The 27,370-nt window shown below is 52.3% G+C and overlaps 9 protein-coding genes across 9 annotated transcripts; 4 read left to right on the top strand and 5 right to left on the bottom strand.

Annotated features, from left to right (window-relative positions):
• Nucleotides 1–960: 960 nt before the first annotated feature.
• BKA58DRAFT_373527 (uncharacterized protein) lies at nucleotides 961–1,867 on the bottom strand. Its single transcript, XM_046169232.1, has one exon. The coding sequence runs from the start codon at nucleotides 1,547–1,549 to the stop codon at nucleotides 1,220–1,222; it is 330 nt and encodes a 109-aa protein (XP_046031449.1). The 5' UTR covers nucleotides 1,550–1,867; the 3' UTR covers nucleotides 961–1,219.
• Nucleotides 1,868–2,359: 492 nt separating this feature from the next.
• Nucleotides 2,360–4,609, bottom strand: BKA58DRAFT_305934 (dipeptidyl-peptidase-like protein V precursor; the record flags this gene model as incomplete). The annotated part of the gene is made up of 3 exons (XM_046167083.1): nucleotides 2,360–4,396; nucleotides 4,443–4,494; nucleotides 4,542–4,609. The coding sequence occupies 3 exons, from the start codon at nucleotides 4,607–4,609 to the stop codon at nucleotides 2,360–2,362; spliced, it is 2,157 nt and encodes a 718-aa protein (XP_046031448.1).
• Nucleotides 4,610–7,494: 2,885 nt separating this feature from the next.
• BKA58DRAFT_373522 (uncharacterized protein) lies at nucleotides 7,495–10,590 on the top strand (the record flags this gene model as incomplete). Its single annotated transcript, XM_046169231.1, has 3 exons — nucleotides 7,495–10,081; nucleotides 10,118–10,185; nucleotides 10,225–10,590. Coding segments are annotated over 3 exons (2,727 nt in total), but the record flags the coding sequence as incomplete, so codon positions are not given.
• Nucleotides 10,591–11,237: 647 nt separating this feature from the next.
• BKA58DRAFT_302529 (FYVE zinc finger-domain-containing protein) lies at nucleotides 11,238–13,211 on the top strand (the record flags this gene model as incomplete). The annotated part of the gene is made up of 3 exons (XM_046166931.1): nucleotides 11,238–11,887; nucleotides 12,013–13,084; nucleotides 13,143–13,211. The coding sequence occupies 3 exons, from the start codon at nucleotides 11,238–11,240 to the stop codon at nucleotides 13,209–13,211; spliced, it is 1,791 nt and encodes a 596-aa protein (XP_046031446.1).
• Nucleotides 13,212–14,112: 901 nt separating this feature from the next.
• BKA58DRAFT_21417 (uncharacterized protein) lies at nucleotides 14,113–15,873 on the top strand. Its single transcript, XM_046166109.1, has one exon. The coding sequence runs from the start codon at nucleotides 14,444–14,446 to the stop codon at nucleotides 15,830–15,832; it is 1,389 nt and encodes a 462-aa protein (XP_046031445.1). The 5' UTR covers nucleotides 14,113–14,443; the 3' UTR covers nucleotides 15,833–15,873.
• Nucleotides 15,874–15,915: 42 nt separating this feature from the next.
• On the bottom strand, nucleotides 15,916–17,319 carry BKA58DRAFT_407740 (heterokaryon incompatibility protein-domain-containing protein; the record flags this gene model as incomplete). Its single annotated transcript, XM_046172039.1, has 2 exons — nucleotides 15,916–16,029; nucleotides 16,438–17,319. 2 exons carry the CDS (start codon nucleotides 17,317–17,319, stop codon nucleotides 15,916–15,918), a joined length of 996 nt encoding a protein of 331 aa, XP_046031444.1.
• Nucleotides 17,320–17,886: 567 nt separating this feature from the next.
• Nucleotides 17,887–19,960, top strand: BKA58DRAFT_434317 (uncharacterized protein; the record flags this gene model as incomplete). Its single annotated transcript, XM_046173257.1, has 2 exons — nucleotides 17,887–18,625; nucleotides 18,684–19,960. 2 exons carry the CDS (start codon nucleotides 17,887–17,889, stop codon nucleotides 19,958–19,960), a joined length of 2,016 nt encoding a protein of 671 aa, XP_046031443.1.
• A 34-nt stretch (nucleotides 19,961–19,994) lies between these two features.
• BKA58DRAFT_21413 (Alpha/Beta hydrolase protein) lies at nucleotides 19,995–21,509 on the bottom strand. Its single transcript, XM_046166108.1, has one exon. It carries the CDS (start codon nucleotides 21,016–21,018, stop codon nucleotides 20,029–20,031), a length of 990 nt encoding a protein of 329 aa, XP_046031442.1. The 5' UTR covers nucleotides 21,019–21,509; the 3' UTR covers nucleotides 19,995–20,028.
• A 1,608-nt stretch (nucleotides 21,510–23,117) lies between these two features.
• On the bottom strand, nucleotides 23,118–26,654 carry BKA58DRAFT_447198 (uncharacterized protein; the record flags this gene model as incomplete). Its single annotated transcript, XM_046174221.1, has 5 exons — nucleotides 23,118–24,819; nucleotides 25,020–25,577; nucleotides 25,627–26,029; nucleotides 26,076–26,411; nucleotides 26,514–26,654. 5 exons carry the CDS (start codon nucleotides 26,652–26,654, stop codon nucleotides 23,270–23,272), a joined length of 2,988 nt encoding a protein of 995 aa, XP_046031441.1. The 3' UTR covers nucleotides 23,118–23,269.
• Nucleotides 26,655–27,370: the final 716 nt, after the last annotated feature.

The raw sequence follows: 27,370 nt of genomic DNA, 5'->3' as shown, positions 1-27,370 counted from the left end.
CCATATTACTGCTGTCGAGATCAACTTCTAAGAAGGGACCGTCTCTGTAACGAGCCCAGTGCCAGCGCGTGCGTTCTGAACAAAGCGAGCCTGAAGGAAAACTAAGCCACATTGCCCATAGGTCAACCTCAACGATACATCTATTTCGAAATACATCTTTCGCAAAGGCACGCCAACCTGGAGCCAAGCGACACCAAGGCACACTATTCCCCTCAGCAACAGCAAAATCTTGCAGTATTTTGGACAGTCTTGACGACCCCACTTTATACGACTCTTCTAATATCTTTGCCTTTTCTCGACCTGCTACAGTCCATGCCTAATCGCCACCTACTTCGTTTGGGTCTTGATAGTGATGGAGTCGCTCACCCATAGGTGTAGGCATATATACGTCCCCTTCTAATTTTGCACAGAGCAAAGTGGCCCAATAGAAGAGATAGCTACCTTGTTGGTAATCTGTTCTCCCAAGTCTTCTGAAAGCGTGCCATCGCCATGTCCAGTCAAGGCTGTCGTCCCAATGAACTAAGAGGCCTTCAACCTCGATACGTAGACACGAGCCTGAATCAAATGGGGGCCGACGAAGCTGCAAGGCTTTAGCGACTGTAGCAACAGTGCAAACACATAAATTATCACTCTGTTTTAGAACTTTCAAAGCTAGTTCTTCGGCTGTGGTCGAGTACGAGACAGGTACAACATCTCGCTCATCGCATAGAGCTAGAAGTGAGTATACCCTATCGTGGATGATACTGCACTCTCTGTCCTCGAAATGGGACAATAAACTGACCAATCTCGAGCTCTCTGTATGCAGATCGCTGTTTTGTTGTGTCGCAAATCGCCGATACGTAGTGTCGATCCAATTCGAGCTACAGTAACGAGATCGCTCCAACATGGTTGCCCACGCTACTCTTTGTGTGCCAAGCTGGACAAGAATCGATCTTGCTAGAAGGACCTCTTGCGTCACCCAGGCCCGAGTCCAATATCTGTTACGAAAGATGTTGTGTTCGAGGATCGGCATGTCATGACGTATTGCCTTGATCCAAGCACCTAACATCATGATTTCGTTCGGTCCTTCGAAGAACGTTTGGATGCATCGAGAGTCCGCGGGCGTCGTACTTCCAAGCCATATGTGTACACGCTCAGCTTCTGCGAAAATCTTGCCCATTTGAGCAACTTGATGATTTCGCTCAGAGACGTTCGATTGATCGATACAGAATGCATCGATCTAGTATTTTCCACTCGTGTCTTCTGACGCATCGGGGGAGGTGCATACACAATGCAGAAAATCGAAGAGGTTTTCGCGCACAATGAACGGCTTTCCATTCATGAGGATGGTTCTTAAGCTGAATGGGTCGTCATCACCCCATCGATAAGACAAGCAGGTGTATGTGGCTTCGATGGTTGTATGCGATACATGGCATTCAATCAGTCCTTCCGCTGATAATCCAGGATTAATCTCTATGAGCCTGATAGAAGCTTGTGTCTGGTCCAGCGGCTCATGTTGAAAAGATACCGGCTCCCTCGATGTGTGAGAGGCGGCAATTGTGTTTGACATCTTAGCTGAGCGACCTTAGATCCAACAATTAACGGACGATAAAGATCCGATGGAAAGTTCGATCTCTTGTGTCGCAAGTTGATGATTAACGGGGCAAAGCGGTAGGGAAGCTCCAAAGGTAGCAAAGAGGAGGTGCAGACAAGGCTGAACATAAACAATATCCGGGGCGCGAGATAAAGACAATGAATAACCACCGCTGTCTGATTGAGACTTGCTAATACGAGTAAATAATGTTTTCTTTACTGTGTTTGTAGCTGAGTAGATTCAGGAAGATTTGACACAAGTTGCGGGAGCGGATGCCTAAATCACAGCAGCAGGTGGGGTTGCTAGCCACCGTAGTCGTGGCTGTGCACCTACATGCACGTTGCAAACTTAATCTACAGGCTGTAATTAATCAGCCTTGTATCTATGACCGTCAAATAGTAGTCAACATTGTTTGGCGGGTTACATTACAACCGATTACAAGAGAAGACGCCAAGGTCAGATGAAACTCCCGGAGGACGTCATACAAGAAAGCAAATAAACAGATGCCCTGAAGTCTACGTTAGTGTGAAGCCCGAAGAACACAATCCCTAGGGTAATGTATAATTCTAAGAGGTAAGGTGTATAGGTTTTCCTTCCATGAGTTGTGAGGGAAGAATGCGGCGCATGGGCCACCAAGCCGAGCAAAGCGCCTGCCTGAAGTAGCTAAATATCTAGGATTCATCCACGGCAATGCGCAAACAAGAAGATACGTCGTACGCAATGAGAAATTGTGTTTCCATCGGATTCGCTTCATATGACTAAGAGCTATTAAACCTCGGTAGCTGACTACTGCGTGATAACGCCATCCATCGACAGCTCCTCGTCTAATCCGACGTAGTACCTGATCCAGTTGAAAATAGACTTGTGCCAAAGAAGACTGTTCTGCCTGCTTGTCACCCAATGACCCTCGTCGGGGAAATGCAAGAAGCGCGACGGCACACCCAGACTCTGCAAGATGTTGAACGTCTGCAGTCCCTCGGCCTGCACAACACGGTAATCAAGATCGTTATGGATGATGAACTCGGGTGTGCTGGCATTGGCGAAATGGGCAAGAGGATCCCATAGTTCGTAGTTGGCGCGGTCGTTCCAGACCGTGCCGTTGTTGTCGCGTTGGATAAACCATAGCTCCTCAGTGGCGTAGGAACCGACTTGGTTAATCTTTCCGTCATGGCAGACGAGGGCTTTAAACTCGCGGCCTAGGTCATGGCCCTGCACCCAGTTCGTCATGTAGCAACCGAATGATGCGCCGGCAGCGATGGCCCGGTCAGTATCGACATAGTCGACGTTGTCACGGAGGTGCTCGAAGACCTTGACAAGATCGGTGTACGGTGTTCCGCCCCAGTTAGCTTGGATCTTATCCGTAAAGGCTTGGCTGTAAGATGGCGATCCGGTGAATTGCGTCGCAGTGACAACGAAGCCCTGATCCGCCCAAGTCCTCAAGTTCCATCGCACGCTCCAGTTGTCTCCCTGAGTAGACTGTGGTCCGCCGTGGATAATGAACGCGAGAGGGTACTTCTTGCTTGGGTCGAAGTCAGTGGGGTAGAAGACAAAGGTCTGAATATCGTCGCCGTCGTCGTTGGTGACCCAGAAATTTGATACAGAGTCTGGCGTGAGACCCTCAAGCTCTGGGTCAACTTCGTTGGCAGTGAAGAGAACATGCTTGTCCTGACCAGGGTATTGTTTGTAGAACATGCGACTGGTCCAGGAAGCCGCTGCTGAGACGAAAGCACTGCCGTCGGGGAGAACACCGAAGTCGGAAAGAACTGTATCGGGACCGGTAAAATTGACGGGTGTGAAGTCGGCTGGCGCGTCCTCGGGAACAAGCCACAAGCGAACAGAGGCGTGCAACTCGGAGGTGACCCAAAGGTCGACATCATCAGGACTCCATTGGAGACCAGTTGGGCTGGAGTCCCAGTTTTCGGCGACTGAGCGGACTTTGCTGTTCATACCATCAATCTCCGCAACGTACAGCTTGTACTTGTCGGATTCGTAATCAATACCATCTTGCTGTGTGTATGCCAGCTTGCTGCCGTCATGCGACCAAACAGGAGCACCAGATGCACCCTGGGCTGTCTCAGGAGCAGTAGTGCCAGGACCATTAATTGGTACAGCGACAGCGGATCCGTCAAATGGAGCAACATAGATGTAGCTAGCGGTGTAGTTTGCCTTGGGAAGATCTGGGGATTTGGTACGGAAAGCAACCATGCTACCATCGGGAGACAGATCATAGTCACCGGGGTCGCTTGAGGAACCCTGGACAGGGCTCTCTGGGCGCGTTACAGTGTAGTTCATTCCGTACAGAAGATTCTTGAGCTCGCCACCATAGCTGTAGCTTCCGTTGCCGCCGTTCAGAACTCCACTGAAGACAGCGACGCGTTCGGCAGTGATGTAGTAATTCCAATGCCTTACAAAGTTACTGTCATATAATTGTCCGAGACTCTTTGGGGCAGTAACGAGCTCAGGGTTGTATGCGGTTCCATTGCTTTCGTATGAGAGGCAGTTGCCAACGAAGTTGATGCCTGACTCGGTTTTGACAGCCTTCAATCCAGAAAGAGGAGCATGCAGAGATGCCACCAAAGTTGGCTCGAAAGAGTCACCACTGAGATCAGCAGTGTACAGAGTGACACCTCCGGGAATTTCCTCGTTGGTTGCGTTGAGGTAGAGAATGCTGTCCGCTGTGTCACCGACCCACACAACCTCCGAGGCATCGCTTCCGAAGGGCGCTTTGGTGATGTTTCCAGACTCGGTGTCAATGAAGTACCAAGAAGTACTGGACTTTTCAGACGTCCAGTTGAATTTGGTCTCTGAAAACAATGCGCGGTCCTACGAAGTCAGCATCTGGCCGTAAAAGAAGAGCTGGGCGACTCACTCCTTTGGGGCTTAGGTTGCCTGTGCTTCTGCGAGGGGCGGCAAGCATGCCCCTGAGTATCGTCAGAATGAATGGGCGCGATCATCAAGTCAAACATACTCAACTGTTATGGCTTTGGCAGACCCCAGCAAGAGGCCGGCGGCCACGAGCACCGTCTTGATGACCATCTTCTCCTGTTTAACTTGAGACGGATTGAAGAAGTCGGAAGTGCAGAAAGAACTTCTGTGGAATTAAGCAGGGCTACTTAGACATAATTTGTAGTCCGGGTTATCGGGCGCGGCGTCACTATGCGGAGCGGAGCATCACAATCACTGCCAAGGCTTCGAAGATACGCACCTGCCTCATTAGCCATATGCCAAGGAAGCTTTCCACGGCTTAACCGATTATTATTGAGCCGGCATCTGGGCAGACGTTGGACTTGTGCTTTCTGGACGATGGTATCGCTGATAGGAGCGGGGTTCCATGGAATGCGCATGTTGTATTTGCACGACCTGCCGGATGAAGCTTGAGGCGGCGTGCGGCCTGAAAGAAATCTGGGTGGCAGGGACGCGAGGGATCGCCAAGGTGCAAGGTAGTACGAATGTGTTCAGACGCGTCCCGAGCGATTGTCACAGTGGTTCTGTGTTGCCGCACACGAACTAACGACAGCTGTTTGGAAGCCGCGACGAACTGCGGGATGACGGGATGGGTCGTGGTGCTTGGCGCGCCAAGCTAAAGCATTCCCACTGGACAACCAAGAGCAAAATTTCTACGTCCACTTCCATCAACAGATCTGAGATAGTGCAGAGCTTTGTCATGACTTTGCATATATGTGTTTCGCAGAGCCTTGATGGTGTGAATACTGGGAATGCCAATGGCAGGGAATCGTGTGTGACTGTTGGCTTCGAAGAACAACGAGATCAGCCTTCAAGATTGAAACTCAATACAACTAGGCGAGGAGCGTAGCTTGCCCGGCTTCTCGGGAGGATCGATGGCTATGAAAAGGGCTACTCGACGCCTACTTTGTGATCCAAGATGCTCCTTTCGACGCATGATGATTATAAAAGTCAAACATGTGGCATGTGAACTAGCAGACAGACAAGGCAAGTATCTTTTGGGTTGGGAAATTGTCACGGTAAACCCCGGCCGAGAAGACTGAAGTGTTGCCGAGTCGAGAAACACTGCGTGCAAGCGGCCACGAGCGCGACAAGACACGCGTTTAAAGATTGGCTGTGTTAATGCAGAAGACTCGGTAAGGTCGTCGCATTATGGCCTGCGAATGCGGGATGAAACCTGGATCGACACCCGGGCAAGACGCTAAATTTAGTCTGCTGGCTGCGCCACTGCTCTAAGGCAAGAACAACGCGTTAATCAGCAGGTGGCCTCAACAAAAGACGGGCGGCAGCTGGCCTAAAGACGTTGATGTGTGGTAATACTGGGATACATGCCTTGATGCTGGACATGTGATGCAATGTCGACTTTTGATATTGTTCAGTCCTGCCAATAGCGCTAGGGATGTGGCACTTCCGCATTCTGAAGTTGTTAAAAGTGTGTTTGCGGGCCAATCACATGTCGTGACATGCGCGTCTCCTCCGCCCGGATCGCGATTGAGCATAAGAGGCCCTAATTCTCCTTTACACAGAGCTTCCCTAGTGGCATTACGATGACGTTGCGCCCATGCCTGGCCATAGTACGTGCTGTTAACGCGATGGATGTCACCCTGTTCGCCAGTGCAGCCAGCTAAGGCCATCATCATAACCGTGGCGCTGCTGGGAAGACAGTCATTCCCGCACCTTCTCTGCGGCCAACCTCGAGTCGAAACGGAAGGAGCGTGTGTGCACCGTATACGAAGCTAGCGCCTTGTTGGTCGCGCTTCCATGGCCTGGCTTTCCTGATCCGCTGCACCCCACCGTAAACATTCGCCTCAGGAGTTTCACTACCAACGCTTTGGGTTTCCGGCTCCAGCTCTCCAACCTCACCCGCCTTCGATTCGTACACTCGCTATACGACGCTTTGTTATCGTCTTCTTGTCCATGCACTGCCGCTGCTGATCGCCCGGGTTCCGTCGCCCCTGCCAGCTCATCGGCGCAGCTTCCTCTGACGCCTGTTTCACTCCCAGCAGGCTTACCCTCGCTCGCCGTAGTACACTCTTCAGCTGTGCCCCAACGCATTCCACAGCAGACTGTTCCGACCTACGCTCACCCACCACCCCCCCGACGCCGCGCACGAAACTCTACCGCCGCTCCCACACATACCATTGGAGACCGCCACCGGCCTATCTTTGCGACACAATCTCAAGACGATCGCGTTGAGACGCAGGCTGGAGGGTGAACATGAAGAGGGGGACGTCATGATGGCCATTACCACCTCGCGCGATGACGCGCTACGGCTGCCTGGCCCTGAACAGCTCACAATACCCTCGATACAACCTACACAGACGCCCCCACGATCGAGACGGAAAGCATCCACGCTGCGAGCCCTGCGCGCATTCTTCCCCCTTCTCGCCGTCATCACCATAGCCTCCTTCCTGCCGATCGCAAGCGCCGTATTCGTAAACTTTGAAGACTGCCTGACACGGGTCTACCTGGCCGATGGCAAACAAACGCCCTACCTCCGCTTCACCCCCGAATACGTCTGGGCTGACTTCAGTCCGGATCACACTTTGAATGTCACGGTATACGGCAATGTCTCGGGTCAGGCCCAGCTTGGTGACTACCCACCGTTGAACGACGACAATTGGAAGGACCCAAATATGACGTTTGGCAAGATTGTGAACCTGGCTCCGAACCACAAGCACTACACTACTTTGTTCTGGAACAACAAGGTCCTATCCTACTCCGCATATAACGCGCCCGCCGCCCAATTTTGTCAGTCCGTCCTCAACACAAGTTGTCCAGTGGCGCCATCCTTTGGTGGAAATTTGAGCGAGTTCTGGACCTTGCCAGCCGTCAGTGTCGCACATAACTTCGGTAGTTCGTACGCATTCTCAACTTGGGCCTCGACACTGCGCATCGTCTCCGGTGACGATAATGCACAGGCTCTCGGCTGCATTTCTGCAAACATCACACCAGACCTCGGCAAAAAACTATCCGATGCGATATGCTACCTTCCGGCTGCCGTGCTTGCCCTCGTGGCTATCGCAACCGTGTTCGCGGCGACCTGCAGCCCATGGGGAACATCAAATATCTTCCGCTGGACCAGCAACTATGGCCGAGACGAGGACTTGCTGCGTTTGGTCACGCCCGGATTTGGAGATTGTTTGCAATACATTCAATTCATCGTCTTGGCAGGAAGTCTCAGCCTGAACTACCCCGGGTACTTCCAGCCCGTCGTCAGCCAGGCCAGTTGGTCGTTACTTCTATTTAATCAGAGTTTCGTCAGTCAAGGCAACGGCTCCCAGAGTCTTGTTGACGGTATCTACTTTGCTAACGGAACCTACGGCCTGAATCGCCTGGGTCAGTACGTTGGGATGAGTAGAGAGCGTGATATATGGGCGTGTATGGCCATCTTCCTACTCGTTCTGATAGCCTGTGTGATTGTGCTTACCCAGCTCGGCTTCTTCATACGCTGGCTCTTCCGCTGGATCACCAACACGCAAGACGGTGATCTGACTGGGAAGAACTGGTCTTTCACCGCCGGCAACATCATCCGTGTCGTTTACAACTACTTCATGCTTCCGATTATAGCGCTGTCCTTGTTCCAACTCGTAGTCGGTCCACGCTCGCCGGCTTCCGTCGTCTCCTCAGCCGTCATCATGCTGATCATTGTCGCCGGATCAGTCACCTGGATATTCTGGTTCATTTTCACCACACGCCCTCGTGCTCATTTGTTTGACGACCTTCCCACTGTCTTGACCTATGGACCACTCTACAACACCTACTCGGATGATGCCGCTCCATTCTCTTTCATTCCTGTCCTGCTCACCATCATCCGTGGTATTGCTATCGGCGCCATCCAACCGTCTGGCATCGCGCAAATCATCATACTTGCTATATGCGAAGTTATTCTGATTCTCACTCTACACGCCTTCCGGCCGTTCCAGTCAAATACTTCGATGAATGCCTACCATACCTTCTTCGCTACAGTCCGACTCACCTGCGTCCTTCTTTCCGTAGCTTTCGTACCCTCGCTTGACGTGGATGAAGCACCCAAGGGCTGGATCGGATACATTATCTTGTTACTACACGCTATCGTCTTGGTATTCGGCTTTTTCCTGAACGCTCTTCAGACAATCATCGAGGTTTCTGCCCGACTTGGTGGTGTAGGTGCAGATCAACGAGGCGGTCTTACCGCAGTCTTTGGAAAGCGGCAACTGTCGAAACGTAACGTCCACCGAAACACACGTGGTAGTCTGAACTCGAACGCTGCCATGTTGTCACACGATGAGAACAAGAACATACAGCTCATGAACAGTCGATCCCGGAGTATGTCTGCCAGTTCAGCCGTGCTCCTGAATGGGCCTTATGACCGAGACAGCCAACGTGCAAGTGTTGGATTCGACGGCTTCAGTCAGGGCGACTACGGAAATGTCAGTCCAACTCCAGGATCGGGTCCGGTACCCTTCACTTTCTTAGGTGGCGGGTCTTCGGGCCAGAGCTCTCGCAGGCCAACGATGGGCACCATGGACGCTGCGGATCCGTACTATCGACCTCCACGCCCCCGTAAGCATACCATGGATTCTCTAACAGCAGCTGCACCAGGCAAGGCCCCTCTGGGAAGTGCAGATATTGTGGACGCCCCCTACTCGGACAATCTAGACACTGAAGCTATCAAAGCCGGTGAAGGCCCGTCGCGTACTTCTGGCACACCTGCCCCAGCCTATCTGCGGCTGAACCGAGACGACTCGGACCCAAATCTTGACAGAAGGAACAACAACAATACCGACTATTCCGTACGCGAGTCAGACTTTTACTATGGACTTCGTGGCCCTGCTTTGTCTTCCCAACCTACGCGAAAGCTGAAGACAGGGCCTGCAGATCCCATGAGTCCTGTGTCGTCGGCTACAGGTTGGTTCAAGAGCTTGAACCTATTGGGTGGGCGGAAGAAGGAAAAGAGCAAGGGATTTGAAGTGGTCAGAAGTACACGTATACCGCCACAGATGATGGCTGTGGAAGAAGACGTTGAGTCGCCAGCAGTCGTGCAGGAGCCATATCGGGACAGTCCTGAGTCACCACCGCGAGCTCGGAACGTATCAGGAGGGTCAGGCGTAGCGACAGCGGCTGCCTTGGCTGGAGGGAGACGAGACTCTTCCGATAGCGACTCAGACACGAGTGATGAGGAGCGAGATTACGACCCGGGAAATCGTATTTCGCCTATTGCACCGGCTCTGGGACCCATTGAGAGTTTTGGCGGAATCGAGCTGCCCAGTAGAATTGGATCGCGTGCTTCCCGCGTTACGCAACCACCAGGACCTCCAAGTCGCGTGCCATCAATACCGCGCAAGAACTCACGCCGTACGAAGTCGACGGAAGCTGCTCTCCTCCCAGACCGACTGTCTACTGTTATGGATGTGCCAACGTCAGGGAGTCCGAGCAGCCAAAGACGAAGTCAGCACCTGCAACCGGGCGGACCTGGAGGCCTACCCATTCGCTTACCCTTCGGATCCACCGAACCTTCACCAGAGCGTTCACCAGGACCATCGGCAGCATCGAGCATATACCGTAACGACGGTGCCAGTGAACTGAATGCGCCCCCAGCGATTGGTGGAACGTCCGAGCGTCCTCTGAGCACTGGTGTTGTCCAGCACCATGTGACGAAAGACAGCGTCCAACGTGACGTGTATGATGCAGGAAGTCACCTTGAGGCTTCGGCAGAGATCGTGGACCGTAGTCGCAGTGGCAGCACACAACACAGTGGGCGCAGCTACCACAGATGAAAAAGTCATTTCGTTAATGTCAGTTTTCCCGTATACCATGTTGGGAACGATAGATTCCCATTTTAATCTTGATTTTGGCGCAGAAGATGCGCTTACGAGTTTCCTTGCTGTATAGTTGTGCAAAAGCGATTTTGATGGCGTTGCTTGGGAAACATGAGCGATGGGCTCTTTAGGACGTAGACGGGGGCACTACATAGTATCTTGATACTTTCTATATATATAAGCGGAACGGAGTGCACTGGCACAGTTAGTAACGTACAATAGTAATCTCAGTCAATTCACGACTAGTCCTGGTAGATGGGCGCTCCAAAGTTTTGACACGTGAAGAGGGCCGACGAAGATGCGGCGGCGCATCGTTGTTCCCTTGCAAGGCTAAGGCAGGCGTGGCGGCGCAGATGGTCGCGTGAAACCGCTAAGATAACGGCATAGTGGCGCCTGAGGCATTCCAACATAGGCCGACTAAGTCCTAGAAGCTACGGCCTTCTCCTCACCACCCTGTGTCGCGTTGTGCGCTGCTTGTTCCCTGACTTCTCTCCTGTCTACCTTCTGAACTTGGCACCTTCACGGGCGGCGCATAGAAGAGTGGTTGGAGTTCCCCTCGCCGAGCCGACGCGCAGGACCCACCCATCTCCGGCCTCTACGTAGCAACCCAACGCTGCGCGACTTACAGGCGAGTGCAAGATAGCTGCCCTGTGGCCCCAGGCTGACTGAAACGAGCAGCGCCATCCACGCTCGGAGTACCAAAGCCCAGGCGCGACGCTGACGCCGAAGCAAGTGGCGGTATGTCGCCGTGAGCCGGCCGACCTTCTCTACGAAGACCACCCCTCCCGTTCACCATCACATAAGCACTGGCTCACTCGCGAGTGAACTTGGCGCCGTTGACCTCTGCTGGATCGCTCCCTCCGCTTTCGGTCGCGTCGATCCGTCACAAGCCCTCCCAAATGCCTCCGAACGCCAATCAACGCCCGAGTGGACCCTATTCACACCACTCACACGCATACGGCGGTCAATATGACGGAGCGAGCAGCACCATAGACGGGCCACGCGAGGCTGTTATAGGCAGCAACTCCCGACACCATTCACAGGGCGTTGTCGCATCACACTTCCTGGCCCAGGACCGCGAAACATGGATGGACTTCCTAAGAGACGGTACCGAATCCACCGCCAACCAACAACCACCTCCTGTAAATAGCAACCCCGCTGCCGCCACGGAAGCTCGCTCGAACCCTTCGTCCTCACGATACACCCTCCCAAACCGCCCCTCGCAACGCACCGACTCGTCCTCCTCCCGCAGCTCCGACCGCAAGCGACGCCTCACAACCGCCGACTCGCCCATGAGGCGGCCTTCGAGCATACGCATGCACTCTGAAAACGCGGGCGACTCGAGTGCGGATCCCATTTTGTTGGACTCGTCGCCTGCTTCCGCCCGCGCATTACCTCCCATCCCGCCTGTCACATCACAAGCGAACTCGAGTACTATGAGGAGACAAAGTGATATTGTGCTGCCGCCATGGCAGCCGGATAACGAGGTGTCTCAGTGTCCGGTGTGCAAGAAGCCTTTTACATTCTTACTCAGGAGGCATCATTGCAGGTACGTACCATCAAGTCTACTCGCGCAGTCATGTCAGCCATGGGACGTTTGGGTCTGAGGTGCCTAGTCCGCATGGAAGCCTGCACGTTGCGTTTGTCTGGACTGCCTACTGACTACAAGAACAGGAAATGCGGAAGGGTCGTGTGCGCTTCATGCTCGCCACATCGTATTACTATTCCACGCCAGTTCATCGTGCATCCGCCGTCTGAAAGTATAGCAAACTTCGTCGATCTGACAGGAGAAGACGAGAGCGCCATGTCGACTTTCGGCCCGTTCCGCAACCCAGCGCTAGGCGGAGGCGAGGAAGTCCGCGTCTGCAATCCTTGTGTACCTGATCCAAACTTCAGCCCACCTCCACGATACGATTCACTCGGTCATGGCTCTCGGCCAATCCCACCCCGATCTTCACAGGTCCCACCTTCACCACCCCCACATCCTCGCGCACATAGGTCGTCGTCAAGCGTACACGATGCTTCGCGCAATGCAGGCCAGGGCCATGCATATGGTACACGCGACCCCACAAATGAGAGCAATCAAAGTAGGAGAGTGAGCTATCATGCGGGCTCGCATATGGGAGAGCGGCGGCTGCCACCTCTTCCGCCATCTGCTATCGAGCAGCAACACCCACATCACCGCGCACCTCTCATTTCCCAAACCGTAGCTACCAACCGGGCCCGCAACGCACAAAATCGTGTAAACTTCGGGTACGGATCTTTCTCGGGGACAAGTCCTTTCAGCCAAGCTATGTCAACCCCTGTACCGCCTCCACTTCAACCTCAAAATGCCCAGCCAACCCGCCCCCGCCGCCAAATCCCCGAAGAAGACGAATGTCCAATCTGTGGCGAAGAGCTCCCTCCCAAAGGCCCTGACAACGACGATTCAGACCGCACCCAGCACATTGAAGAATGCATCGCCATACACTCCGCTTCTCCAGGCCCAACAGCTGCACTCACGCCGCAAACGTCTGCCAGCCTACCCACTCAACGCACCCGCGGTATGAGCAGTGCAGGTAATGGTGAAGGCGCCAGTAACGCAAGTCGAATGAGCCATGCTGCGCGTGGCATGTTTCCGTATGTCGCGACTGAGAAGGACTGCGTTGACGAAGAGGGGAGACAGGCCGAGTGTACGATTTGCCTTGAAGACTTTGAATCTGGGGATAAGATGGCTAGGTTGGTTTGCTGGTGCAAGTTCCATGAGGTATGTCCTTTCCCCTTTAAAGTGCGGCGTGAACGTATCATGCTAACATCTGCCCCAGACTTGTATCAAGGAGTGGTGGGATAAGAAAGGACGGGGTGCGTGTCCAACGCATCAGCTTCAGGAGTAACTGTGTGAAGTGGAGTACACAAAGTCGAGGTTTGAGCTTCTTCCAAGTATTGGTATGAGCTGTGTGGTTACATTGATGATATTGACCTTTGCGTATCCCACCAGCAGATACACTTGACGCACCGCAGACTCTTGGGATCAGTATCTTTTTTTATCGGCGTTCTTGGTATACCCCTATCCCTCTTTATCATCATAGGCATCATTCTTGGTTTCAAGCGTCTTTGCGTTTATAGACTCACTCTTCCGTTCTTGATACGGGAGTATAGAAGAATATGGTATAACAATATCACTACACTCAAATGATCACTTTCTAGTGGAGAACAACGTTCTGGGGTGTTGACAACAACCGAGTAACCGTCATGACCTCATATTTGCTGTCTCCACGGGCTTGTTCATTTCCCTGCGATCGTGAGGGGTTTAAGTTGATCGTTCTTGCATTGAGCTTGTGGGGGACTGCAAAGAAGCAGAGCTAGGAGCAACACTTTGGGGTCAAGTGCGATCATCAAAAGACGTCGGCGGCGTCTATTGCGACTTCCTGCAGGCACCGGACTATAGTGAAAGTGGGTCTTAGGGCTAGCCTCGCGAGGCTGGTAAGGCGAGACGAGTAGCGATCTTTGACCCACTCACAACAACATCGCATCTCAGCGCGTCACGTCTCCTAGTCTCCAGCCTCCAGCCTCCTCTGTGACAGCTACATCTCGCGGCTTTGTTTAGATGCAACAACCGTATCGATGCCGCTTCCGTCCTCGCATTGCCAGCTGCCGACGCGCAAGCCAAAAACCACGCGTGGTCCTATATCACCCGCGCGAACGCGCCTGAGGACTCCTCACTCGTCCTTTACTGTCCCTATTGGTCTGCAACTGAACTACGAGCCCATTGGAAAATTAAATCCGCCTGTGAAGTGCCGCATCATAAAGGTGATGAAATTCTGGTAGGTCGAGGCGAATTCGCGTTGGCAGAGGCGTTGGCTACAAATGAGAAAGCGGTGAGTAGGGCAGCCGCTGATGTAGTAACAGGACTATTAGTCAAACTTAGAACTTAGCTCTCTCATGGTATACCCCGAGACCATCATAGAGGCGACAAACATATTCGCCGAAACTAGATGAATAGCGCCGTCGTCCCGTCTTCGGTCCGCCTCATCTATGACCTCGGATCGGTTGTACCAAAGGTACATCTCTTCTCTTTCCCGCACCACATTCCTCTCGTTTCCATCCTCAAACTCCCTCCACCACAATGATACAATTACAGCGGCTAGGCTTGTTGACCGTGGCGCCTGGCTTCCTTTCTATGGCTGCCGCCGTTGATTACGACGTGCTTGTCGTCGGCGGAGGTTCCAGTGGCACTCACGCTGCCATCCGGCTGCAGCAGTCAGGAAAATCGGTTGCGCTCATTGAGAAAGAGTGCCGGCTGGGTGGACACACCAACACCTACAAGGATACGGCGACCGGCGAGACTTTCGATTACGGCACGCAAGTCCTAGTCAATACCACCACCGTTCGACACTTGTTCGACTCCCTCAACATTCCCCTCGCTCCTTTCAAGCCCGGTGGCCAGCCCAAGGCAGTTGACTTCCAGAATTCTGTCGTCGGGCCCTCATGGCCCGTCGTCGACGCTAACGCCTCTGCTGTAGCGCTGGACAAGTACCAGGCTCTTCTCACGCAGTATCCAGACAACTTCTTCCGCGGATACCACCTCCCTGACCCCGTTCCGGAGGACCTATTGATGCCCTGGGGTGACTTCTTACGGAAATATGATCTAAGTGCGCTGGCATATGATGGCTTCTTGCAATTCCAAGGAATGGGCAACATCCTTGCCCAGCCTACCCTCTACGTGATGAAGCTCTTCAATCCCATGCAAGTCTCAGCCCGCAAAGACAAGACCAAAGTCTCGCAAGCAAATCACAACCAGCAAGCGCTCTGGGATGCCGCAGAACAGAAGCTCGGGATGGGTAACAGTTCTGTCGTGAAATGCGCCAAAATCAAATCCATCACACGCAGCCCGTCTTGCGTCACCCTGATCGCCCAGACTCCATCGGGTACCCAAACTATTCGGGCAAAGAAACTACTCATGACCATCCCCCCTAAAGTCGCCCTCCTCGACCAGTTCCTTGACTTGAACACGGAAGAAACCGACCTGTTCTCTCGCTTCAACAGCAGCGGGTATTGGAACGCAGTCGTGGCCAACACTGGTTTCCCTCAGGGCGTCTCTCTCTACAACTACGACGCAAAAGCCGCCTTCGGCATCCCTGGGCTACCCGGCGCATACTATTTCACCGCCGAAATCGACAACCTCTACTCAGTGCAATACTCCACTCCCATGGAAGCCTCGGACGATTACTTCACGTCCGATATTCTCGCCACAGTCCAGAGCATCCGCAATGCGCTCGATATGCCTCCTGCCAATCAATCTGCGACGATAAAAGCTAGCAACAATCACTCTCCCTTCGCCTTGTCGGTCTCGGTGGATGAGATCAAAAACGGCTTCTACAAGCGTTTCGTGGCTCTGCAAGGCACGACGAATACCTTTTGGACGGGAGCGAATTGGGCTTCGGGGAGTTCGAGTACCATTTGGGATTTCACTGAGGTGGAGGTTTTGCCTGCTATTCTCAAAAGTTTGGAGTGAGCCAGGGCGTTTAGAGGGTTTGACATTATTGTTGTAGCCTGGTATCTAAGATGATATATACTATTCATTCGGCGGGTTCGTCTTCAGAACGCCGACTCTTCTAGTGCAGACTCAGCAGCGTTAATGTCCCAGTTGCCATAACCCACACGAATTGAAGTCATCGATCCATCAGTCCCAGTCCATGACCTCGGGCAAAGCTGGACTCGTCTTTCTTGTAGGCTATCCTTACCGTATAGATCAAAGAGAGACCAAAGAGATATCCTGATTCTTGCACGCCCTGGACCGATCGCGGCAAAGCTTCTACCCAAATTTTGCCTATTTCTTGGCTCTATTGAATACGTAGAGTACGCGTTGGTTGGCGCGAGCGTTGTTGCAAACGCCTGGATATGCTCCTGCCCACAATAGGTCGCACGAGATAGAAACCTCGTCTCCTTCGTCACAAAAGCCCGAGAACAAATGTAGTTAAGAACGACGCATCCATTTCCCTCCCCAATATGTATCCAATCAGTCCCATTTGTCTCAATCTCAATATACGGTCCCTTCTTGAATTGGCAATCGCTGTTGGGCAGAAGGTCGTCGATTTCAGGCGCCAGGCTTTGCATGACAACGAGAGTGGAACAAGCGCAGAGGGTATGCTCATTGCTCTTCATGATGGAGTACACCAGTTCAAACCCCGAGCAACCGTAATCGACCGTGATAGCATTTGTCTCAGAGCATAGTGCAAGTAGTGAGAAGACCCTATCTCTGGCAACGCTGCATCTTTTGTCACGAAACGTTAACAGAAGGCTTGCTAGAGGGTTGCCAACGATGATGTGACTGCTACTACCAAGAGCTGATACTTGGCTGACGGCTTCACGTCTGGCGAATGCGAATCCGATGGCACGAACCATCTCTAGGAGCTTATTGATCGTGAAAGTTAGTGACCCAATTGCAACGCTGATACGGCGTGCAAGTATGAGCTCTTGTGTAATCCATGCTCGGGTCCAATATTGATTACCAGCTAAGTCGTTGTATACGGTCGTTTTCATAAGGCGACGGAGATTAGGATCATCCAGCGGTATCTGCAGAATCCCATGATAATGTAAAACTGTCTCTTGTGACGCGGGTCCGAGCCATGCGATGACCGTTTCGGCTCCAGAGTAGATCCTCCCCATCTGCATGACTTGGTAATTGCGTTCGGGCGTGTTGTTCTGATCGATACAAACAGCGTCTATCCAATATCGATGAGTCGTACGTGCAGTGTCGGCTCTGGTGACCTTCAGAAATTCGAATAGATTCGGTTGAACGTAGAAATATCCGCCGTTCATCAATACAAGTTGCTTCGGTTCAGGGTCGCCCCACGCGTACGATAAGCAACGATAGGGCGCATGGTCTATGGTCGTATGCGATATGGAACACTGGATGAGGCCTTCGGCTGACAAGATTGGCGATATGGTTAAAAGCCTTATAGAAGGTTGGGAATGATCGAGTGATTCATGGTTGAACATATCGTTGGGAGAAGGCTGCACAACACTCTGCGTTGTACCGAACAGAGGAATTGGCTGCAAGGCTGGGTGGCCTGCAGGGGTACCTGACGGGACGAGCATGGTTGAAGTGACCATTGTAAAGGACGCGTGATGCGCATTCACTTAGAGAAAGGAGGGCTGCGAAGGAAAGTCTGGATGGGTGTAGAGTATAGTTGCTTCTGGTAGCATGTGGATGTGCGGCTTGAGCGGGGTCGTCAGCTCAGGCAGCCACACCTGGGCCGCGGGCGCAGCATCCTCAGCCGCATTGGACCTCTGCGGAAAATGACGAAATAATCGCATAACTGAGAGTGTGCATTTAATTTAAGAGGACTGGTAGGTAAGCCACCATGCGCGAGGGGGGGGGGGGGGGGGGTTCGAACGCAGCGCTGAACTGCGCCTGTGTCCCCTGTCAGCATCCGGTCAAGGAAAGGAGCTGATCGCGCAAGTCCTCTTTTTCAGCCTTCTCTTCTGGCCCGCTATAAGTAATTGTCAGCCCCGTTTTATAGTTGTCCGGCTATCAAGATGGCCTTGTCCAAAGATCCTATTATAATGACGGACTCATCGGCACAAAACGGACAATGTACCAGCCCACCTCCCCGCTTCGAAGGAAAGCCTTACCTGCAATGTCTCGACACGCTGGAGGATGCGTTCCCAGCGCTCAAGTCCTTCTTGGAAAAGCTGGCCAATGAGGGAGAAGCCGGCCGTCAGGCTGTCAGGCAACACTACGAGAGGGAGCATCAACGCACACCGGGCCGATGCTATTGCTTGGAGTTCAAGACCAAAAGCGTGGTTGTGGTGGAAGAGGGTGTCTTTGAGACTGCTGATGCGCTTAGAGCATACCTCCGAAAAAAGTCAGCAAGCAAGAGCCGCGAGGAGATGCATAAGCGTCTGTTCATTCTCGAGGATATGGAGCCAGATTATGTGGATGCACTGGGTCACTACTTGGGTGTAGACCCTTTGGTATTCAGCGAGCAGATGAATACGTGGAACTTTACGGATTCCTGGTCCATCCCACATAGAGGGTTACCGTCGATGTCAATACCCGGACAATCATTTACTTTGCGCTACTATGAGCTGCGCACTTTGCTATACCCCAGCTCAGTAGATGTCCTGAGCTTGCAGACCTCTTTTGCGGTGAATCGCCGTAGGTACGAAAGGTGGAAAGACATCGACATACCTTCACTAGGCAAGCCTGATCGAAGGCATGCTTTTGTGAGACGGTGCGCGTCATTCTGGACGTCGCAGAACTTTCTGGCGAACGGGAAGACAGATGGCTTGGGATGGGATGGTGAGTTTCTCATGTCAATCATGACTCCTGAATCGTGGCTGACTCGTGCTGGCTCTAGCGGTTCTTTTGGTCGACCCTGCCTTTGCTGCGACATGTAAAGAACCATCGGCAAAGTCGGCTGATGGTTCGTCGACGGCGGGGAAGACAGAGAGCGAGTGTAGAATCGTGGGCGATATCAAACTCGATAGTAGTACCCGAAAAACCTTGGATGACTGCTTGATTCTACAAGCCAAAGAGCCGTTTGACAGCAGGTCAGCACTCTGGCGAGCACAAGACTGGGGCGCCTCCCATGTGCTCCGGGAAACTTCACATCAGAGCTGGCCGTACCATAACGGATGTTCCACACTGGCCCCACTGATGTTCTCTGAAGTCGGATTGGGGACAAAAGAAGTGAATTTTCCAGTCTTCAAAGAGAAGCGGAATCTAACCAGTGCGATGAACGAGATGGTGTTTTACTGGACGAAGCTTGCTACTCCTGAGTTGGTTCAGGAAACGAACGAGAAGTCGTCCAACGCAGCATACTACCTCCTGAAACATGTCGCTCAGCACTGGGTCAACCAACTTGAGCTCATGAACACGACCATCGCCAGGGGCGAATGGTTCTCTGACGACTATCAAGCCCAGATCGACGACAACCTGAGTAAACAGAAATGGAAGGCAGACCTACTGAAGATCAACGAGATCGCCGAGGACATCAACTACATGCGTCGACACTTGAACCACTTCTGGCGTGCAATGTATCTCAACCTTGAACGCCTCGGCGTGCAATTAGGCTGCGAAAGCGTCGACGCGAACGCATCTCTAGCGATTCGAGACGCGCAAAAAGACTTCCTTACATTACACACCAGAATGCAGCCTTTGCGCGATCGCGCAGAAGCCCTCAACTCAGTGTCGAACGATCTCGCCAACCTTCGGGCGGCGTTCAGAGGCGTCTCAGACGGCGAGTTCAGCCTTCGTCTCAGCTTGTTTGCATCCATCGTCTTCCCGCTCACCCTACTTGCGGGTATATTCAGCATGGGCGACGGCTTTCGCCCTGGTGGGCCATATTTCTGGCAGCTCTGGGCTATCGGCATACCCGTTTGCGTAGTGGTCGCGCTTGGTCTGGTGTATGGAAGGCGGCCATGGGCGGTCTTTACTGATATATGGGAGTATGCAAGATCGTGGCTGGAACATTACGAGCTCATGAAGCCCAAAGACGAGAAGTCTGCGCAGAACCGAAAGAGGGAAGGTACACAAAAGCAACAGATGAAAGAATCCAAGTCAGACGGGCAGGCGACGTTGATGAGAAGGGCAGGTTGGAGCATCCGCGACGAAGAACACGGTATTGATGATTGAGTAAAGATTTGCAATAATCGGAGGTGCAAGGCTAGAGTGGGATCGACCGCAGCACAGGCTTGGCATCCTCATCCCTGCATGACGGCAGCAATAGCTTCAAGCTGCGCCCTCTTCCACCTCTGCGTGATAGTCGTATGCGTATCATCTTCTACCCTCAAAACGACGTTCTCGATGCCACCACCCAGTCTTGCAGCAATCTGCACTCCATGATGGGCAGGCACGAAACAGTCATCCTTGCCATACCACAACTGCACTGGCAGATCCTTCCTGATATCCTCAACGCGGAAACCCCAGTCACTACATATCGTTCTCCCATCCAGCGCTATACCATCGAACCCCTGCGCTCTCGCTTCGCGAGTTGATCGTAACACCAGGCGGATGAAATCCTCGTCTGCCATGATCTCGCGATCCCTCAGATCCTTGATTGAGGCGAGGTTTGAGGGGTCAAGCACACGTTGAAGTCGCTGCTCGTCACTCAGATCCATGCGCCCGAAAGCATCGCGGTTGAAGAACCATTTGAGGAGGAAGACGGGCGCGTACTTCCATGCGTACGGGAAGCCAATCTGGTGCTGGAAGTCTGCTCCCTTCATGCCGATGTCCATTGGTCCGACCCCACATACAACGGATACGCATTTGAGCTTCGACGCAGGGAGTGCTGCTGCGCATGCAAGAGTATAGGGGCCTCCGCCAGATGCGCCCAGCACAGAGTAGCTCTTGAGTTGCAGATGGTCAACGAGACATTGTAGGTCTCTCGGACAATCCAGCAATGTTCGTTGGGGATGTGGCGTGCTCAAGCCGATTCCAGGTCTATCGACCGCGATTATCCGTAAGCCGAGCTCAAGAGCAATATCCTGGTACGAAGCTGCTTCGATGCGCGACCCTGGAAGTCCGTGGTGATAGAAGATTGCATGGCCAGTAGGCGAACCGTACCGTGCGTAGCCCAGCTTGCGCCCGTCGGGAAGCGTCAGTGTGTCTGAGGTGTCATTCCCCAGGAGGTATCGACATCCGCGTGTATCTTTGTCTTTGTGAGTGGTGGTTCCATCCTCTTCTACGCTCATAGCTGTGGTGATTTGATGATTCTCTGATGTGCACTCGACAAAGAGGTGTGCCACAGTATTCTATCTTGCGTGCAAGTTAGATCGGGTGTGCGCAATCTAGTTTCCATGTTTATTACGATGGAACGTGGTTTTATAATCATTCTGTTTGACGAGGAGAAGTCCCATCGGCACTGTCGAACAGCCGGCCAGCAGCGTCAGATGTTCTGCTTACCCCGACTTTTCCCGCGTTATTGTTGCGACGTTAGGCAACAGCTTAGCCTTGCCAGAACGCTCATGGTGAATGGCAAACAATCCGTCTCTTTTGTACTCTAACTGGCACCATGTGTCCAAAAACTGGTTTCGCGTCTCCTTTCTGACTGATTCATAGCATGGGGTTATCAGGATGCTCCGTCTCTCTTCGTTACCTGCAAATGCAGGATAGTCTTGATGCTCAAGCTTTGCAGCGCGGAGAAGTTAACATCAAGTTAATCAGCGCTTGAGGACCACTATAACATCGAAGCGCAGTCGTAACACTCAGCGAATTCGTCTAAAGCGTACCTCTCAGTTCTGACAAAAAGTATTTCGTCGTCGCTATGGGCGATGTCCACAAGTTTCGCTCCAGCTGCTGCGGGCTGCAGTGTGGAGTAAGCTACATGTTCAAATCATATTCACACATACTACAGCGAAGTTACAAACATGAACCAGCGAGATAGTCACCCGTATACCAGATTCTGCACATGCATGATCGTGAAAAGGTCCTGGCTACATTAGCTACATGTCAGCATGTACACTATGCAGTCATCAGGCCATATCAGCATACAAACGCCGTGCTACTTTACTACTCCCTCTCCAGCGTTGCCTACACCGACCAGCTGTGATAAACATACACTACTAAATCCAAGATTATGTTAAAACGTCTTGGCATCGTACCTGGACATTGGCAAGAGAAGGCGGCTTTCCCCCATGTCTATGTATAGACTACTGCTTCTGGACTGATGAGTACATGCGGTGGCATTCGAGGAGGAAAAAGCAATCCAGAGGCGTACTGTCAGTGCGTGCAGACATCCCGGTAGACACCACTTCCGCAGCGGAAAAGCCCATTGTCTTCTATGACGACGCGATTGCGTTGGGCGGCGTTGGAATTGCAAACGCCCGGTGAAAGCTGAGAAAAGCGCTTCTCACTCGCCACCACCAAAAGATCAGCGCAAACCTCGAGGTGTCAACACCAACGCATCCCAGCATACACGCGCACAACGCAGGTCACCAAAGAGTGAGGCTCAACGTTGCACGTATTAACTCGAGTCATGACTCCACACCACCGCAGTTTGCGAATCTGGCCCCCAGAGCAAGTCCTCCGTCGATCAGAATGAGTGCGAAACCAATGCTCGGAACAGAGAACTCGCCTTCGCGGCTCGAAGCAGTGGAGATCGGCGGCGTTATCGATGGCGCCCTGCAGCATGTGCAATTATCGGCGTTGAGCGCTTTGCTGCGTGTGGCTTTTGGCTGGTTGGCTGCTGTGCGAGGTAGCATTCGCGCGTACCTCACCGATATCGAGACAACGATTCCGGCTCTGTGGGGGCCTCGATCCTGGAGACGTATTCCGACAGCCTGTCACTCCAGACCATCGGGATTGCGTGCCAGCACGTGGGCACCATGTTGTTGTTTGTGAGAGTGGGTTGGCTTCTGATTGGCGGAATGGAGACGGGAGAACGTATGGCTGTGAATGGGTGTGGATGTCAGAGTAGAGCCGTGGCGGGCTGTGGCGTGATGACTTCACGCTGTACGGGATTATCCCACCTCACACAGGTTGTCATCTTGATTACCTGGGCCGAATTCCGCACACGCTACAATTGCTGTGAGGGCATGCCATCCAGTCATACATCCAAACTCGCGCGGCTTCCAGCGAATGCCAGCAGCAGCCGCCGAAACCAGACTACGGGGTTGCTGCTGACAAATAATCCCAAGTAGCTTCGCATTAAGATGCTATCTGAACCGAAGTGCCGGGTACTCTGCTAGGCTTGAAGAAGGAAATGGGAAAAGATGGAGGACAATGTCAACAGTCATGGTGTGGTAATCTTGTCTGCTGGTGCACATGACAACATGCCAGACCAGCAAGGGGATGTATGCGACTAACGCAAAGGAATGTTTTTCACTTTGGCTTGCCATGATGTTGGTCTGAATTGTTCCATTTCCGATACCAAATATACGTATCATCAACAAGTGGTCCCCTCGCAATCTGATCAAGACAGTGTTGTGCCAATCAGATGGTTCCCTAGTCCAGGCGTTCGTTACCCAAGTATCTACTCCAATCATTCATATTCATGTTCTCTGCCATAGGCGTAAGTGATGACGACGCAGCGGTAATTGACGGGTATATCACGACTTGTGATGTAATCTGCCCTTCCTCTCCATGGAACCCTCCTAGAACGGTCGATGAAAAGCCTGGTGTGATCTCAGCAATGCTTGACATCTGTAACGGTGCTGCGCGCTGAGGAGTGAAGGGGGTGCTTGGATTCGTCTCTGCAACCCGGGAGAAGCTCTGTGATGTGTTGAATGATGTATGCTCGGCTGAGGTGATGGGCGTGTTTCGTGACCTTCGCACCATGATGGGCCGGTCGATGTCACCTGGTGAGGAGAAAACTGGTCTAAGAATCGGCGGATGAGCGCTGACTGGAGGCACTGCGGGACATGAATTATGCCTTTGTGGCCATGCGGAAACTTGGGGCCTGCGCTGCTGGATCCCGCCGGACACATCATGACTCCATTCATGATGCCAAACCATGTCGTGCTGCGGGTCTTCTGATGTTGCGACTACCTGAAATTGGGTACCTAAGTGAAGCGGGCTGGTGCTTTCATCTCCTCGGGAAGTTTGCCACCCACGATGATCCATTGTGTTCTTCAGCTGATGATTATGCAGCATTGAAAAGTCTGCGGGCGAAGTTGGAGCAGTGTAACCATGTGGCTGCATATGATCGTCCTCAGACGGAGTCGCGTATCGTGTGGACGCTGATCGCAACGTGTTCGATCTGCGCAAACCCTGCATGACGTCTGTGAATCGAGTATTGTCGACATAGTTCTCGGTGGCTGTGGCTTGTTTCTTGTATGTACCTCCGCGATGTATTTCCGCATGACGATGCTCCTCGGTCTGGGTGGTGATATTGGGATTGTTCCAAGCCATCGAGGCAAGGACTTCGTTCGCGACAGTTTGCTGGCTTAGATCTTCGAGTGGAAACATTCCAGTGTGACCCGTCACTGCGTCAGTCGCAGCCGGAGCTCGTGTTGCTTCAACGTGCCGCGCCCCTTGCACAACTGTATGCCTATGTTCCCGTGGTTGGACATCAGACGGTCGCGTTACCAGCCTGTGCAACTCCTGCAAGCAAAAGCTGAGCTTCTCTACGGCTAACCCTGCAAGCTCGTGGACACTATTCTCGTACAGGTCCTTGAAGACAACGAACGCTTGTTCCGCTTTGAATGCGCCGGTGGTGACTGTTCGGCATTCTAATGCATCCAAGAGAAGGATCATACAACCATCAAAGGCCTTTTGTGCGATTGTCCAATCGACCAGCGCAGCTGGGTCTCTGTAATGGAAGAACATGAAAGCAGAAATAAGAGCTTCCGAAGAAGAAAGTACCAGCGTTCGTCCACGATATAAAGCCTGTGTTGAGTATGTCTCGTGTGAAAAATCCAAGGGGGAGGGGCGGTTGGCACGTTGAAATGGTAATACATTATCTCTGCCCGTTGAGGTAGTGGCTGAAGTGGCATGCTTCTGAATTTTCTGTTGGTTCAGAAGAAGGATGTAGGTGTGAGCATTGGAAAAGTATACTGCAGCATGTGAGCGAATGCATACATCAGATGATGTCTTCTTTAGACACTAGAAGGAGTGACAGCAGGAGAGCCGCCAATGGTTTCGCTGTTCGGGCTTTCGTTTAATACTTCCAACTCAAGGTGTAGGTACCTGATGGCAACATCGTACCTGTTGAGCACGAGGACCAATATACGGGCAAAAGAGTGTTGAAACGTACCAGTAGCTATGGCACTTAAGTCCGGCAGAGGAGTCTCGGGACGCATCCAATTGTCACGAAACTGGAGCGTTTCAGGTATTGTATCTAGTAATCTTCGGAGTATATCGGTGAACTCGTCGATCCTGGCATTCGTCAAGCAGTCGCTACTCACTATTTGTCTGGCCAGTATCGTAAAGTGGTTAACGAACTCGCCGAATCGTAATAAAACCGGGTCGGTCGTCAACTCAGCCGGCCAGGGATTGTCTCCAATGCCGCTTATTCCTAGAGGTCTTCCAAGGGTCATAGACATGTGTTCATCCATGTGCAGCATATGCCACCAAACTTTCTGTCGTATTACGCAGTCTTTCTCATTCGTAGGAGCAGGATTTAGGTACTTCGCGTGACGATGAAGACCAATCGAGTGGGCAAGGCGAATCGTAGTACCAAACAACGCGAACGAATCCAACATTCTTCCGTTGTTGGTTAGATAACTCCCAATCATAAGGAGCGTCTGAATTGCGGAGAGAGATGGCTTGTGTGTAAAAGAAGCCAGGCGTAAAGCTTGCATCGCTGCTGCAACTAGATCAAGAGCGTTAGCTCGAACTCCAATAGCCCCACCTACACCTACTGTAAATATTGCCCTTCTGAGTCTCGATTTCGATGGCGTTGGCGTTCCATCGTCCTCCGCTTTTGTCCCAGATTGAGTGTTGTGCGCCAAGCGCGATGAATCCAAAAAGCAATGCCAAAGTAGCCGGATAGAGTTGGGAGTTCTTTCGTGCGTCGAAAAGGAAAGCCTCGATCTCCTTTTTCGTTGTCTCCACCGGCACTTGGCAGATAAGCCGCTGGAAAATTCCATAGTACTCCATAAGCTCATCCTTCACGGGTAGGCAGCTAATTAGCTGTGGGATACATTCATCGGGTGCAGCAACGAAGAGAGTCGGGAAGGGATACGTTGGCAGACTGCGAAACATATCCGAGGCTCGAGGTAGTGTATACGACAATGGCAGAACGCTAGCATCCACTGAGGAGAACTTCTGATGTTAGATTGATGTTCAAGGTGTGTGAGAGTATACATACATCACTGAGGACAGTAGCTAATCCAGGCGAGCCAAAATAAATGCTATCCTGCCACTCAGAAGTCTGGAAACGTATCTGCTTCACAGCTCGCCGTCTCGACTGTACAGTACCTTCATTGAGAGGTGAGTCCAAAGAATCCACATGACCCAGGTCATCGTCATCTGCCGAAATCTTGTAGGCTCGCAGCCTTTCTTTAAGACGTAAATTTTCGGCGCGCAGTTTACGAAGCTCATAACTTTGTTGGATTGGGGCGTAATTGCCATCTTCTGCGATGAAGTGGCAGTCGCGTGGAGAGCCACGGGCACAACATGCCGAGCATGGCTTTGTGCGATCACACTATGCTACATCAGCTCAGTGTGCAGTCAAAGTGCACCGCGAGGATACTGTCCGCATCTCACATCTCACAATCTGTACTGCGAATCGATGGATATGACTGACCTTGACCTTTCGCTCTCTGCATTTTGTACATGAGAGCAGTTGGCGCGGCTGTTGAGCCTGTTGCTTCTTCCGAGTGGTCTCGGCCAAAGTCGAGGCCTGATCTTGCGCGATATGTATGTGCGCACTTGTACTTTCAGCCATGGTAGAATGAGATTATTCTGCTAGGTTGTGTTGCATAGTGGTGAATACTGGGCGAGAAGCGATACAAGGGCAATTGGCCGTTAATTGAGTATAGCAAGTGATCTCATAGATATACACTGGAGTTTGGGTAGGCTAGTGGATCTCGGATAATGAAGGCTTCGGGGTACCTTTATGTAAGGACAAAATGACAGACATCATCTAAAGCCAACTGCCGTGATAGATGAACGAGAACCAGGAGCCTCATTCTTGAATTGGATATCCGCGAGTCATTGGCAGGAAGATGAGCGCTAATGATAAATATGCTGGGCTTTCACCGAAGTTTGGACTACGGGATTGGTGGCGTTGCATCGCGCTGACGCTAGTCCTCATCAAACGTTGAGGCGCTGTTGTACAAAAGATATCGCCAAGCGGATTGAAGGGACCGTCGGGGTACTACAGGATGCTTGACACGGCACACAGATCTGACGCACCTTTTGACGGCCCGAGCCTCTGGGTCTCCTCAAGCGCACGCGCATGCACGACGAACCGGGTTGCTTGCCGTGCCGCTACCTCATCTCCATAACCGAGCGGAGAACACGATCTTGACACCACGGATCTACACGAATGCTGGCTGTTCGGAGCAAATGCATTAGTTGCTTGGAATGGCTTGCAGGTGTGCGTGCTGGGACGCCTCCGTCGCTCTAGCCTTCCTTGGCAAATTCCCATTGCTCCGGACG

Source organism: Alternaria rosae (genome assembly GCF_020736505.1).
Source record: "Alternaria rosae strain MPI-PUGE-AT-0040 chromosome Unknown BKA58scaffold_1, whole genome shotgun sequence".
NCBI classification, from domain to species: domain Eukaryota; kingdom Fungi; phylum Ascomycota; class Dothideomycetes; order Pleosporales; family Pleosporaceae; genus Alternaria; species Alternaria rosae.
The sequence above is the reverse complement of the archived record's forward strand: the minus strand, read 5'-3'. Positions and strand labels throughout refer to the sequence as shown.